The 16206-nt window shown below is 36.3% G+C and overlaps 1 protein-coding gene and 1 non-coding gene across 8 annotated transcripts in view; both read right to left on the reverse strand.

Annotated features, from left to right (window-relative positions):
- The window catches only part of Rc3h2 (ring finger and CCCH-type domains 2), a 65302-nt gene that overhangs the window by 26639 nt on the left and 22457 nt on the right, over window positions 1–16206 (reverse strand). For 6 of the 7 annotated variants that reach the window (XR_015683112.1, XM_087652770.1, XM_087652771.1 and 3 more), the window contains 5 exon segments: window positions 15276–15476; window positions 14565–14697; window positions 14324–14442; window positions 12853–12965; window positions 3476–3781 (listed from right to left, as the gene is read on the reverse strand). Coding sequence is in view for 6 of the 7 variants with exons in the window: in XM_087652770.1 (XP_087508896.1) it covers window positions 3476–3781; window positions 12853–12965; window positions 14324–14442; window positions 14565–14697; window positions 15276–15476 (872 nt within the window). In the remaining variant the exon portion in view is untranslated. 7 annotated transcript variants of the gene reach the window in all.
- Snord90 (small nucleolar RNA, C/D box 90) lies at window positions 14784–14894 on the reverse strand. Its single transcript, XR_015685121.1, has one exon. It is a non-coding gene; the product is annotated as a small nucleolar RNA SNORD90 (small nucleolar RNA).

Genomic DNA, 16206 nt, shown 5'->3' on the forward strand with positions numbered 1-16206 from the left:
TATTACAAATCAATCACATTAAGTTTTTTTCCCAAAGTAGAATATATGGGCTGCCTTTGAATACAGCACAAAAGACTCATCTAGCAAGAGCTTCAGTGGTAGTCTGTATCGAAACTAAAGTGTAGATATCTAGAAAGTTGCGCACTAATGTCTTGGCTCGGAGTTCAAAGATAGTCTTTTAATAAATTAAACACAACGGTAAGAAAACTAAGGTTTCCTTATAAAACAATGAACATTTATGAAGCTATTACTGAGTACCTAACAGACCCTAGTCTAATGTTCTGTATGTTTTACCCATTCTTTCCATGCCACAATGTTATATACTATAAAGCCTAAGTTAGTACTTTGAAATGGCAGATTAACTTATCAGAAACCAGGTACTAAAATTAAGGACAAAGTAACTTAATTCATAGGCTCATGAAACCATCATGCAAGCCATCATAAACATTTGGATGTAAGGGCAAAGTAAATCTGCCCTATTCTTAACAGGGAACCAGATGACTATGATTTTATTATCCTATATGGCTTCTGAAGTCCAGGCCCTCTTCCCAATAGGTGCTCCTCATGTTCCCTCCATGGTTTTGTCTGTGCTGCTTCCTCTATCCGTGAAGATCTCCATGCTATTTATTACCCATACTTTCAGAAACAATGCAGTTACCAGAACTTCATCTTTAAAAGCCTCTCACAGCACTTCTTTCAAAAGAATTGAGTACACATATTCCTGTATACAAAATCTAAATGAACAAGTAGTTTTCTTTTATAATTTTAAAAATATTTTATTACATTTAATTTACTCATGTGTGCATACACATGTAGAAGTCGGAACAACCTGTAGTACAGTCTCTCCTTACAACACTATGTCATCAGGACCAAATCAGTTGTCAGACTTGGCAGATTTCTCCTTGTCAAACCATCTTACCAGCACATATAAACACTTCTTTTCCCCCCAATCATTTATTTTGTGCTTATATGTATTCATGATACGTATATGGTAAAGAGTACATATGAAGAAGGGCAGCAAGAGACTTTATCAAAACACTCAATCATTTTACCAGCCCTGTCTATTTCTTAAGTGGTAGAGCCGGTACTTAAAATGTAGAAGTTCCTGGGCTTGATCCCAGACCAAAGGAAAAAAAGTTAAAAATTCAAACTTTAACTATAATTCATTTAACTATAACTATAAGGTATGTATCACTGCCTTTTGATATGCCCCTAAGGTCTTCTACCTAGCATTAGAAACCTCAACCCATTAGCATTCACTTCCTAGTTCAATTCCAACCTTAGTTCCCAGCAGTGACTACTGCATTTGTTTCTGTTTCTATAGGTCTGCCTATTTTAGACATTTCCCCTAAAATGGCATTTTGTATCTACCTTCTTTTAGTCAAAACAAGTTTTTTTCTCTTGGAGCTAGATATTGAAAGTGGACCTTGCCCTATATATCCATGACCCATTTTTAACATTCTTCTCCATTGTTTTTCTTTTTCCTATTTTTTTTTTTTTGAGGTTGGGTGTATGTGTGTGTGTGTGTGAGACAATGTCTTACAACTTTGTCCAAGCTGGCCTTGAGTTTACTCTGTACCCTAGGCTAATGTTGATCACAAGATCTTTCTAACTCAATCTACCAAGTGCCTGAGACTACAAATATGTACCACCAGGCCTGGTATAGCATATTTCCAGAGTTAATCAACATGTGGAACATAAGAGTACATTGTTTTTATGGCTGAATAACAGAACCCATTGTATAAGGTTTTATAATCTTACCTTGCCAAAACCTTTAGTAAGTTTCCATAGGGCTAGTAACAATCAATATTTGTAACCTTATATTAGGCATCAGTCAGTAACTTAACTCTTCAGATACATAAATATCTGTCCGGTGTTAGGGACCAAACTCAGGGCATTATGAGTGCTAAGCAAGCACCCTAGCAATGACATCTAACTGCCAAAACATTCAGTTCTCTATGGCTAGCCCTAATACTTTACATATTCACCAACAAGCTTAAACCACATTGGATTTTACCCTCAAAACTTTCATACTACACTAGAAACATACAATACCCTTATCTTTTAACTAATGTGCTTCATTTGTGTAAATGCTGTGCCTATATCCAATAGCAATATGAGTCTGTAAAAGACAGAGATACCTATTTTTCAGCTATGTCTAACAGTGCAAGTGACAATGTTTAGGTACTCAGTAACACTTGTGAAGTAGTCAATATTTTTGACGTCTTTTTTCTCAAATACCTCCCACTGAACATCATCCTTTTAATAAAAAAATTCCAATTATAAACTGAACTATTCAAGTTGAAAGTATTATATTTAATTTATACAATCTCTATAACATTAAGTCACTAAAGTTTGTTGTGGGAGGACAGGTCCTTGGTCCTGTAAAGGCTCAATGTCCCAGTGTAGGGGAACGTCAGGGAGGGGAGGCGGGAGGGAGTGGGTGGTGAGGGAGTACCCTCATAGAAGCAAGGAGAGGGGTAATGGGGTAGAGGATTTCCAGAGGGGAAACCAGGGTAACCGAGATAATATTTAAAATATAAATAAAAAAAAATCTAATAAAAGAAAAGTTTGTTGTGTGCCAGACATGATGCTTTTTTCCCTAGTAGGCATATATTAGTACTGACAAACTTACTCAAACACAATGAAATCTGAAAATGCTTTAACTTCAATTTCTAAATTGAAATTTCTAAATTTGAGATTTCTAAAATATAAGATTTCAAAGCTGGGAGTAACTTCAATTATCCGAAAGTTTCAATACTTTTCATAAGGTAAAAAAATTCTGCTGATTTTTTTTTTTTCAAATGAAAGTCTAATGTTGTCAAGCAACAATAAATAATGGTAAAAATGAAGCTGGAATTTACTGAGTGGCTGCTAATGGGCAAGCACTGTTCAAATTTTAGTACAGTATTAATTCAAAAGTTTCACAATTAATATAGGAAGTACTTGACCACTGAGCTACATTCCTAGCCCATGAAGAAGATATTGTAATTTTTTTAATACTTTGAGGTAGGTAGTCTGGTTTAATATCAAATAGTAGGAAAAACTGAGCCATAATCCGAGCTCAAAGAGCTCTGCCCTTATTTATATACCATGACAGAGAATGCCACAGCAGGTGACTAAGACAGGACTAGTCATTCAAGCTCCTTATCTGTTCAGGCTTCTACTTAGTTCCTTTTTAAAATCCCTATGGAATTAATACTGACACACTACAAAATAACTTATGGAAACCCTAATTTGGTCCAATCTTAATAAATGTACTTGAAGAAAACAAAATTCAAGAGTCCAAGTTTTCAAATTTATAGAACTAGTTAGCTGCATGGTAAGGATTAGAACTCAAACTTTGTGGAATTTGGTGTTTTCTTCTTTTACATGAAATACATAAAAATTTAATTTACTATTGTACCTCAGAATGAAAAAAGGAGGTCATTTCTAAAAGGGATAAAGAACTCCATCATTTTTACCCAATACCTACTTTTCAGACACAGACTCTGCAGAGGGCCCAGCATTCTGACCATTAGTGCCAACTTTCCCAACTTTCTTCACAGTCTCCAAAGTCCTTCCTGCACTGTCAGCACTTCGTGGGATTAGCTGGGAAACACTGCTTTCTGTATTTGAAATTCCATTTGTACTTGGAACAATTTTCCCAGTTGTTTCAGTACTTCCTATGACAGAAATGACATTTCCGGCTGTGGTTGTGACAGTGCTGTTTACAGCAACTTTATTCAGAAGAGGAAATGTTCTTACAGTCGCGCTCATCTTTTTGTTCCTTAATCGGTACCTGTTTAAAAATAATCAGCATGTTTGTAATACTGCTCTAAATTTTAATCTGAAAGTATGTTTAAAAAAGGAAACAGCTCTGAGAAGTTCTTCAGCTAAATACCAAATATTCTACATGTCATATATACACGTAACATACATACAAGTACAGGTACATAATTATTATAGCAAGCCAACTACACATGCACTCGAAGCTTTCTGAAGAGTGGGGTTTTATTTTTATGTGGTACAAAAAAAAGTACCAAATTCTGAAAGTTCCATAGAACAAACAGGAAAGAATACAAGAGTTAAAAGAATTCTCTGCTGTTATTAAGTTACACAGAGTATAATTTTAAAAAAATAATAGCTCAAACTTGTATCTAAATTTTAATACACCAAAATATAGAAATTTTATATTATTCCTAAATGAGTTTGTGTCTGTAAGGGTCACAGATTTTTCTGATTTTACATTTATAATATTGTAATACACAAAGCAATTTGATCTTGGATTTCATATAAAAATACTTCCATTTGTATACTAAAAAATTTATTATGGGACTGGAAAGATGGCTGAAGGTGTTAAGATCACTGGCTGCTTTTTTAAAGGACCCAGATTCAGTTCCCAACACCCACATGACAGCTCACAACTGTAACTCCAGTTCCAGGAGATTCATCACCCTTTCCTGGCCTTTGCAGGCACTGCGTGCAAGTGGCACACAGTAACCTAACAGTAACCTAGTAAGCAAACACTCATACACCTAACAGAATTACTTAACTTAAACAAAACAAAACTCATTATTACATAGTCTTAGTCCTGGCCCTTCCTTCCTATATAATGTTCTGTCAATATTTCTAAGTGGTCAACACAACAAAAACCATTTGGCATCACTATGCTTACTCTTACTATCACATTCCAACATGGTGATCATGATGAATAATCATGTGTTTAATAGTTTCTTCACCATCTATAAACAGCTCTATCATTTAATCCTTTCACTGTCTCTGGCTCTCAACATACCATTAGAAGAAGACGACTCAATAAAAGATGAATACTCATAGACAAGACTGGATAATGGAGGAACAAAATAAAACAGCAAAGACAAAAAGCAAAAAGTCAATAGTGACTAGATTATACACTCTACAGGTATCGGGGGTCAGAGGCCCAGAAAATAGTTCTTAAAGGAGGAGCATAGACAGACTTATATTTCAGAAAGGCAAATTGTTACCACCAAGGGGTTAAGGAATCCCTGTTTCTTTAATATATTCTCTGAAATGTCTTTATTCTACTCTTCAATGTTCTTAAAGAAATGTCCAGTTACTTCTTGCTTTCCAATTTCAAAATTCAATTACACATCCTCTCTCTTTTCTCTTTAAAATTATGTCTGAGCAACTGGATGCATTAAGTATGTGTGAGTATGTCTGTACACATGTATCAGCTAGGCTCAGTTAGTTAGAAAGCCTGAGCCATAATGCTATTGCCTCCGACTCTCCTTAAAGCTGTGGTACAGGCAGCTGCAGGGATACTTAGTTTGTTACACTAGTGTTGATATCCAAATACTGGTCCCCATGATTCTAGAACAAGCACTTTCAACCAGTAATCCACCTTTCGAGTCCTGCAAGTCAATATTCTTAAGGGTGGTCAAACAAGCAACAAACAAAATTTTGTTTGTGAGACTCTAAAAGGAGGGAGAAGTAAAACTATAACAAAACATGCTAATGTGTGGAGAAGGTATATGTACAGGTCTCCTGGTCCCTCGGGCCATGGATTTACAATCTAAGCCTCACATTTGAAAAGGCCAATTCTTTTTAAATTGTTGATAAGCACCTTCAAGTACTGCCTCATTCATTTTATGAGCCACTACCAACCACTAATCCCCCCTTGTATCTGACTCCCTAGGCATAGAATGTACAAGGAATGGTTCCTCCTTATAGAACCTATCTAACAAACTCTAGCTCTATTACTTTGTATTTGTTCATAAACAACCAGCTAAATGTTAATGTTGGGGGGACACAACAATCATGTTGTAATGACCAAAATTTGCAAATTTAAAGTCACCAAGCAATTCATTGATGTATTTCTTTTCTAAGTTTACTTTTTCATCTTTAACATCCTTTCTCCCCCCCAATAGCTCCTCCAAACCAGACAATACTGCTTCCTTGTTAACATAGAAAATACTATGATACAAAGAATTATCTATTACCAATTCCACTTATTTCTTGTACTTGCAACAGTACATTCTTCATAAGACAAAGGAACAGAGTTCCAGTTCCTAAAGTCAATGTACTTGTGTTCCAGGCCTCAAGCCTATCTGCCTTCTTAAAGACTTCATTCCTGTAATTATTTTTATTTCTCTCTCACACTGCAACTTCAGGCCTGTTTTAATGGCATATCCTCTGAAAACTATTTCTGGAATATCCTATAAAAAATGTCTATCTACTAGATATGTTTTCTATTTATTTGCTGTATTTTAGTCTCTAATGTAAGCCACCCAGGACAGAGGTTTTTGTCTTTTTCCTACATACCTCTCAATTATATATATTGATACACTGTGCAAACCAGATATTCCAAGACACATTTGTTACCTTAAATGAGTGCTCAACTTCAATTTTTGTACGGCCAAGAGAAGTACAAAGTTCTCTGCCCTAATGCCTGCTTCACTTAAGTAAACAATACAATTCAGTTATTTCAAATAGACAACTTGGAGTCACTGTTGATTCTTTTAGGAAAATTAGTGGCTTCTGTTCTTAAAACATTTTTTCTGTCTCTCTGTGTACGTGTGTGTGTGTGTGTGTGTGTGTGTACACACATATGTGTGGAGATGCCCACAGAAATTAAAGGATGAGGCTGAATCTCCTGGAGCTGGAGCTATAGAAAGAATATCAAATGCTCTTAACTGCTGAGCCATCTCTTCAGCTCCCCCCGACCCTCCCCGCTCCCCATCCCCTGATGACCCAGACAAAGTTTCTCTGTGTAGCACTGACCTTATGGAACTTTGTAAGTTTTGTAAAACCAGGCTAGCATTAAACACAGAGAGATCCACCTGCCTCTGCCTCCCAAGTGCTGAGATTAAAGGCATGCACCATCACATCTGGCCTGTTATTTGTTGGATTTTTTTTTTTTTTTTGAGCAGATAGTTAATATATCCATCTTGTCAGTTCTACTTTAAAAGTAAATTCTAATAACAATTTTTCATAATTCCTATTGTTATAGTCCCAAAACTTACTTTCCAATCTTGTACCTAGACCATCATAAAGTTAAAGCCATATACACATTAGAGCAATATTTCTTACTTTAAATGAATAAAGCTCTGTAGTAGCTTTCTACTATGACCAGAATACAATACAAATTTCTTACTATGGTTGCTAAATGTCTGAAATCATTTATTTGCATATTTACCATTCCTCTCTTGATACTGAGCATATAGCAATCTATTATAAATACTTCTTGAATTAACTATCTTAGGTTTTTCTATTTCTCAGAAGGCAGTTTTTAGGGACCCCCCCCCCATTTGTAGCCTTTGCTGGCTAACTTAAAACTTGCTAGGTAGACTAGGCTGTCCTCCAGCTCACAGAGATAGAGATGCACCTGCCACTGCCTCCTATGGGTTGAGACTTAAGGTAGATGGCCCCATACTGACCTACAAGGACCCAAAACAAGGACAGAAAGACTCTTGGATGTCTACATTTTATCTGGCTGAACCAAACTGTTAAGACTGGATTCAGTGAGAGACTCTGACTTTAAAAATTAAAAATGGAGAGGTACACAAGCACACACATACACATACACATGGAATACACCTTCACAAACATGTATACACACAGGGACATAATAGTTTCACACATATAAATCTCAGTGAGGCAGCAACATATAATTTTAAAAAGTCAACTTGCTTTTTACATTTATACATTGAAATATATTGTTTCTTTTTTAATCCTTTGTATGACTTTTTTTGTTTCTTTCAAATGCAATACAAAGAATAAGACTATAAATATAAACAAACTGCAAAGTATCTGGTTCTTCACAGTAAACATTGAGTTTACATGAGAGAGATTGGCTAGCTACAAGGAAGATAAAAATGCATAACCCAAAAGATAAATGATATCCAATGAAAATACACAGATAAATGAATAATTAAGAAAAAGCAAGTTAGCTGAGTAGTGGTGACAAGTCCCAATATTGTCATGAAAAACCAAAATAAAAGAAAAAGAAAAAAGCAAATTTATAACTATTAGTAACTGTGTAAAAGAACATTGCTATTTCAATGTGTTCTTCAAAGTTCAAGGTTGGAATTTTTTTTCTAGACAGAGTTTCTCTGTGTGGCCCTGACTATCCTGTAACTACTCACTCTGAGGACCAGGATGGCCTTGAATTCAGAGATTTACCTGTCTCTGCCTGAGGAGTGATAGGATTAAAGGCTCATCTTACCACCCTGGACTTAAGGTTGGAATCTTAATCCTCAATAAAAGTTTTAAGTGGTGAGACACCCTAAATACTTGGTCAGGAAAACCAATATGGTACAGGCATTTTCTCAATTGAGGTATATCTTTTCAAATGACTCTAGTTTACATCAAACTGACAGAAATCTTACCAGGACAATGGATTAATACCTTTATACCATGAGAATTGGCTCCTAAAAAGAAGGGAGAGTTCAGCTCCATTTTTTTCTTTTCTCTCTTCCACATATATTGTTTTGCCCTTCTAGCTTCTACCTTTGGAAACTCTGTAAGAAGGCTCTTACCAGATATGGCCCTTGATTCCTAAGACTTCCCAATTTACAGAACAGTGAACCAAATACATTTTCTCTGTTATAAACTAGCCACGACAAAGAGATGAAGACAAGTGCTTTGGCAACGTGCTGACAGAAGGAACCAACACTGCTCAGGCAAGTCACAGAAGGAAGCCTACAGAAGCAAGAGGATACCTGAGTATGATTAAACACAGACTGAAGGGAAGATGTACAAGAAGAAAAACTAAAACAAATGCACACCACAGGGGGATGGTTAGTATAAATTGCCAACTTTACAGAGCCTAGAATCACCTAGGAGACAGCTTCTAGACACATCTGTGATGAACTTTTAAGTAAACTTAGGTGGGAAGATACATCCAATGGTAGCTGGAATTATTATATAACCTGGGGTCTAGGACTGAATAAAAAGGAGAATTTAAGATTCACTACTCTCTGCTCCCTTACTGTGACTGCCATTATGATTTGCCATCGTGATGAAATGTACCCTCAAGCTGTGAGCCAAAATAGTCCCTTCCTTCCATAAATTGTATTTATTATTAGTACTTCATTATACCAACTACTGCTACTTCTTACAGAAGATTGAGATGACTTGTATGATATGCCTAGATCATTTGTTTTTTTAATGGCCTTGAAACAAGTTTGTAGGAAGAATATGATAAAGTTTCTAACTTTGAGCGAGCCAAGTCCTAGAACACTGTTAACAGGGATTAAAAGGCCATTTTAGTAGAAATTTGTAAGACCACAATGCTAAGATAAATTTCAACAATGAAGGCTCAGTTTATGAGGTTTCAGAGGGAAATAAGAACTCAGATAACTAGGCTAGAGACCCTGTATATGATATTCTGGCAAAGAATCTAGCTGTATTCTGCCCAGGTATTATGAAGTAGACTTAGGTTAATTCAAAGTAATGGACTAATTTGTTTGGAAGAGAAAATTTTAAAACAGGATAGTAACCAGATTGCAGCATGGCTATTTTTTTTTACTGCTCCCAACCAGGTTTTTTTTTTTTTTTAAAGATTTATTTATTTATCATATACAAGTACACTTCTTCAGACACACCAGAAGAGGGCATCGGATCCCATTACAAATGGTTGTGAGCCACCATGTGGTTGCTGGGAATTGAACTCAGGACCTCTGGAAGAGCAATCGGTGCTCTTAACCGCTGAGCCATCTCTCCAGCCCCCCTTCTTACTATCTTTAAGTAGAAGATAGTTTAAAACAGCAAAAGGTGGAACTGAAAGGTATGAAAACTGAAGTTTGCTGAGGAAAAGTATGAATTTAACCTTACAAAGCAGCAGCATGGTTAAAGAGAAACCTGGTGCTCTGTATTGGTTCAACAGTAATGGCTTCCTGACAATAAGCTTCCACCTACTAATGTTGAAGTCTTCACCTTCTCAAAGTCAAATTGTAGGAAGAAACAGACGAAACAGAGAAGACGAGCTAAAAGGACCTCCTGCTCCTTCATAGCTACTGCCCAGGGAGGTTATTTCTCTAGGGCTACACACACAGAAACTACTACTACCATGGTCCCAAGGGGCCAGGCTGCATCCTTCCAGTGTCACAGAGTTCAGTTAGTCATTAGGGCCAGGCACTGTAATTTTAGGAATTTTTTTCCTTTGAGTCAGGATCTCTGTGTAGCCTATGATGGTTTAAAATCTGCTGTGTATACCAGGTTGGACTCCAGCTCACTGAAATGCAACTGACACTGCCTTCCAAAGATGAATTTCCTGTAGAGAGGATGGATATGGCCATTACATGAAGCAGTGAAAATGTAAACAAAGTTGAGATAGAGACACCAAGATTTTGGAGTTGCTAGGACAATGGGTAGCCACTGTTGGGTATCTGAATTTGTTTGATGAGCCAAATTGGTATAGAGCTGGCCCAAGAAAGTGGCTCTCTGCTGGAGCTAGACAGATGGGACTACTCAAATCCTTGGGAGTCCACAGGATTCCTGTTAAAACCCCAGATGTAGAACATGCACCTATAGGTTTGCCTGCTGACTTTCAGTTTGGTTTTCCTTGACCTTGTAGTGACCAACCTCAACCTCTCTTTTTGGAGTGAGACTGTTTACTTTGTGTGACTAGGTTGAATTTAGGTTGAAACTACTTGACACATTTTTTTTTTCTTTTAGGACTCAAAAGGGGCTGAAGAGGTGACTCTGCAGCAAAAAACACTTGCTGTTCTTGCAAAGGATTTGAGTTCAGTTCCCAGCACACACAAGAAGGCTCAGTTACCTATAACTCTAGTACCTAGGGATCTAACTCCTCTATGAATACTGCACACATGAGGTACATATACATACATGCAAGTAGAACATTCATATACAAAAAGTAAACAAATTTTTTAAAAAATGTAATTGCCTTAAATTCAGATGACACTTTGAAAATTTAAATAGTTGTTGGAGTTGTCAAAAAACCAAGGGATCCTTTAAAGTTGAACTGAATGCACTTTACATTATGAAACAGTCACAAGCCTCTAAAAACAAGGCTAGGTTGAGGGTTAAAAATGATCTGTTTCAGCATCAAACTGGTAAGAGAGGACTCCTGACGGTTAATATTGACTGAAAGCTTTACAAAATATAGAATCATTTCAGAATGTCTATGAGGAACCCTGACTAATTGGGTGGGAAGACTCACCATAACAGCAGGTGGCACCATAACATGATGTAGAGTCCCAGATTGAATAAAAAGAAGAATGCAAGTCGATTCAGCATTTATGTCTAAGTGCTTCCTAACTGTGGATGCAATGTGCCCAACTGTGTTTCCTCATGACTCCCCCTCCATGATGGTGAACTGTACCTCAGAATTGTACAGCTTCCATCCTCCAGCAGCATTTGTCGCATAATGTATTACATCACCAAGGGAAGGAAATAAGACAAGTAGTACATAATGCTTTATTGGCATATTATCTAAAAGATGAATCATGGCTTTCTGAAAGGAAGGATTGAACCAAATTGTGTAATATAGTAAAGCATCATCTAACAATTTAAAAACAAAAATGGCAATAACTAGAGAGTGCCTTAGAAGGCATTTTCAGTAGAAATGGGAAAGTTTGGGTAACATAAATAGATGAAGTAGTAAAATGGATAAAATGAGTTGATGGGTTAACTGAAAAGTAAAAATGGTACCTAGCACAAAATATAACCAATAAATTGGGTCTTATAATTATTGTTCTCTCTATTACTGCTATTGTAAGATCAAAGAGACTAAAGATCAGAGAGCAGAAAAGAGAGGATAACTGATTTATATGTATATATATACTTAAAGCTAAAAAAAAGTCCATTTCAGTTATTGATAAGCTGGATATATTTCCTAGAGCATTAGTTCTCAACCTGTGGATTATTACCCTACAGTTGAATAAAATGTTGAATAACTCTTTCATAGGGATCATCTAGGACCACTGCAAAATACATATATTTATGATTCTTAAGAGAAGCAAAATTATAGTAGCAGTGAAAACAAGTTTATGGTCGGAGGTCATTACAACATGAGGAACTGCATTAAAGGGTCGCAGCACTAGGGAGGTTGAGAACCACTGTCCTAGAACCCCCCCAAAAATGGCGTAATTAAGAGCATTTACTGCTCTTCCAAAGTTCAGATCTAAGTATCCACTCAAAGAGGCTCACAACTACCTGTAACTCAAGCTCTGAGGGCCCTGTGTACTCTTCTGGCTTCCATGGACATGCACACAGAGATACATTCACATATATATGTAAAAATTAATATTTAAAATTTGTGTTGATATGAATTCTATACACAGAGAGCTTTCAAAATCCAGCTGTTTTGGTTTACCTGGCCCTTTTGTCTACCCCTTACTTTCCTGGCCTCTGGGTCTCTTGGTTTCCCATCCCCTCCCATCTCAATATAAGACCTGGCTCAGGGTCATGTTCACTCTGGACTCTCCCAAATGTCTCTGCCTCTGGCTAGACTCTCCCATTTATCTACAATAAAACTTCTCCTCTACCATACCTAAGAGCAGTCATGTCCTTCTTTTTACTTTCTTTTTATTCAGTAACTTATAGGAAAATGTTAAAAAGAGCAATAGCAGAAAAAAAAATAGTCTATATTAGCATTTTGCCTGAGATTTTGCTGGTATATTCAACTGAACTTGAGCAAATGAGACTTTCATTCCACACAGGTAAAAGAAATACAGATTCCAGCTATTAAACAGTGTCTAAATGTGACTCTTTTCAAATATGACCCTTTAATATTAATCTTGTACCTAGTTTAATCTGATGGGTTCATAAAAATGGCTATTTTGCAATTCACACTGCCTGTATCTTTGAAACATCACAATATAGGGCTCCCTCAATAACCCTACATGAAAGACATTTTTCCAGACTTACTTTTCAAGCTCTTCCTGAGAATGGGCAAATGTACAATTTGTTCCTCGTGGACAACCCCCTTGTTGTCGTAAATCTCGGCACATACTAGTTTTATACTTGCTGTTTGGCTGTGGCTACACAAACAAAACATTTAGCAGATGGAAAAGGTATCAGTTATTATTCACTCTTTAGACTTCAGAACTTAAAAGACTTAAGTCTTTTTCACATCAGACACGTAATTCTCATGCCGAAACAAGTTCTATCCATTATTTCCTACTTTAAGAGTGGTAGATATCCTTGAGGAAGCCTTCAGGTCTTCTTTCTGAAGGTTATCTGAAATTGATATATTTCTTACATTTTTGGTTGTGAGCCTAGCCTTTAACGGCTGAGCCATCTCTCCAGCCCATCTATCTATTTCTTAATCTTCGAATTGTGAAAACAAAATTAAATAATTTTTAAAGGTATTTAAAAAAATGGAAACTATGATGATCTTTACCCATTTAAAAGCTTCCCCAAAACAGTTGGAGTAAAAAAATTATTACTTTATAGTTGACTTCCATGCACAACTCTAGTCACAGGCAAATAGTGAGGGAAGATATAAAAATGCACTATTCAACCCTGTGGTAGTGGTGCATACTTATAATCCCAGCACTCAGAAGGCAAAGGCAGACAAATCTCTGTAACTTCAAGACCAGCCTGGTCTATAGAGAGTTTTAGGACAGCCAGGGCTATACAAAAAAACCCTGTCTCGAAAAACCAAGAAAAAAAAAAAAAAGGAAAAAAAGTGTATAATATGTATCAAACTCTTAGAAAATTTTATTATTGTGACCTTAAATAAAAATATTATTCATTTGATATTAAATACTGTGGTAGTCTAAATAAATTAAAAATTTATTTAATAAACTAAAAAGTTAACAGATTTTGGAGTACTTTTGGCCCTACCTTGTTAGATATTGATAGCATAACTTTTAATATAATATTTAACTGAACAAATGAAAAGACATTTGGATAAGGGATTGTATTTCCACTTCTCCTTCTAAAGTACACTACAAATATTGAGGAATTTCAAATTCCATATATATTACAAAACAAATTTATTTGAGAGACAGCAAAGGAAAAAAAGAACTTCAGCTGTAAAAAGGACTAGACAAAATGTGTGGAAGAAATCAATGATCAAACATCTTGAAATTCAGTGAATTCATGTTCAAAATACCTCTAAACTCTTTATAAAATGAAATGCTAACCAAATACAATAAGAAGGGAGTTTCTCTCAAGAGTACAGAATAAAAATTTGCAAAGGCTATGTATGTCACTCAGTGTCAAAGTCTGTGCAGCTACACATGCACATACACATGAACATCCTCCTCTCACACACAACGTCTAATAGGAAAGGGTTAGAATCCAAGTCCATTTGCCAATAAAATTGTTAGTATGTTCAGGATGAAGCTGTGTTGGATACAGCAGTAGTTAGAAGTGTAATAAGTCAACTTACCTGGGGTGTCTCATGACCTTTCCTACTATAATTTTGTATGAAGTCCACAAGACCATGAACCACTGTTTTAACAGCTACCATTGCATTTTCCAGTTGCTCCCAAGTTGGTGAAACAGCATCTAAATTACGAACCAAAGGGATGGGGTAGGGGTTGAAAGAGACAACATATCAACAGACATTCCTTGAGCTATTTCCCTCAGAGTTCCATAAAGTACAAGCACTGGCACCTTTCCCCACATACCTGGATTAGGATCTATGTTTGCAAGAAGCTCTAAATGAGGCCTCAGTCTATTTAAATTAGCGGGGTCACCTGTTCGTTGCAAAACAATTGTCAATTCTTGGACACTCTTTGCAAATGATTCTGGAGACTGTAGCTAACAAACGGAAAAAAAAAGAGTGGTTTTTACTCTAGATTTTGAACTTATTTATATTCAAATGTTTTCCAATAGATCACCTTACTTAGTTTTCAAGTGTCTTCAGATTTCATAATAGGACAATCAATGATGAATTAAATTTTCACCTCAGAATCTGCCCTATGAAATTCATCACTAGACACTTAGAAAACATTATTTATCAGCTATACTAGCTCTCTGGGGTCACAATATAGTTATAAAAGATTTCAACTTTACAATGCTACAAAAACAAAATATATTCAGTAGAAAGTGTTCCACATTTTATACTTAGTTTCCTCCAGGGGAGCGATGTGAAGTACACTAGTCACATCATGAGACAATGGCACTGACTTACAGCTCTCAGTGAGCACATAAGCACGAGGGTAAAAGCCAATAGTCCACAAAGCCCAAAGTACACAAATGTTCTAAGTCATCATGCTCACTAGGTTAGATATGGGTATTTTCTACTCAGATGGGCATTAGGTTATTAACAGAGAAGGGTCGGTCTATGCTATAGTATTTTCTGAGATAGGAAGAACACAAAATCTAATCTTACCAACCTTATCAATGATAGACTGCATGTGTGATTTATGAGCCAAGTCCCCATATAGCAGTGAAGACCACTGCTCAGGTGAAATACGGAGTCCTGCTTCCATGGCAATATGAACAATTTGGGCATCATGTTCTCTGCGTAGTGCCTCATAACTCCGAAATTCCTCCTTCAGCTGCATCAGGGAAGAGTCTTCATCCCTTTTAGTAACCTAAAAATGGGAAGAAGAAAAAAAAAAATCAAACTCATTAGAATTGGTCTGCTTTTTCCTCTTATCCAGTTCATTTACTTTGGGTGTGGGGATTGGGACATACCAGATACCACAAAAAGTAGAAAATGCCAATACAAACTCCTTTTCAGAACAAAACAGAAACTATATAATTACATACGCAATCCTTTTCTTGAGTTCATCAGCATTTGGCAGGAAAGAAAGACTTAGAAACAAAAAATTACAATAAGGGTGGTGTTATAGGCTCTATGGTAACATAAACAAAAGGCAATTAAATATGACAAGTAAACAGAAATTTTTCAGAAAATGTTTTCCTTAGCTGAAGACTATGTGGCCTACATCTCTAAAAATAGAATTTCTTTAGGAAAAAGGGGAAAAGCAAATTCTAAAAACCAAGTGGTAATGCCAGGCAGTGGTAAAATATGCCTTTGATCCCAGCACTCCACTGAGGAGGCAGAGGCAAAGCAATTCTACACAGTGAGTTCCAGGACAGCCAGAGCTACACAGAGAAACCCTGTCTAAAGGATGGGGAAAAATAACAAAACACCAACCAACTAAACAAACAAACAAATCAACCAACCAACTACCATGAATGAACAGAGGACAGAGTTAAAAGTTATAATATATATAAGAAGACTCACAAATGCTCTTAAATACTATGGTAAATTAGATAGTAAATCCTGAAGGGAATGAAAAGTCACTGAGAGTTTTT

Source organism: Rattus norvegicus, chromosome 3 (genome assembly GCF_021556685.1).
Source record: "Rattus norvegicus strain SHRSP/BbbUtx chromosome 3, alternate assembly SHRSP_T2T, whole genome shotgun sequence".
NCBI lineage: Eukaryota > Metazoa > Chordata > Mammalia > Rodentia > Muridae > Rattus > Rattus norvegicus.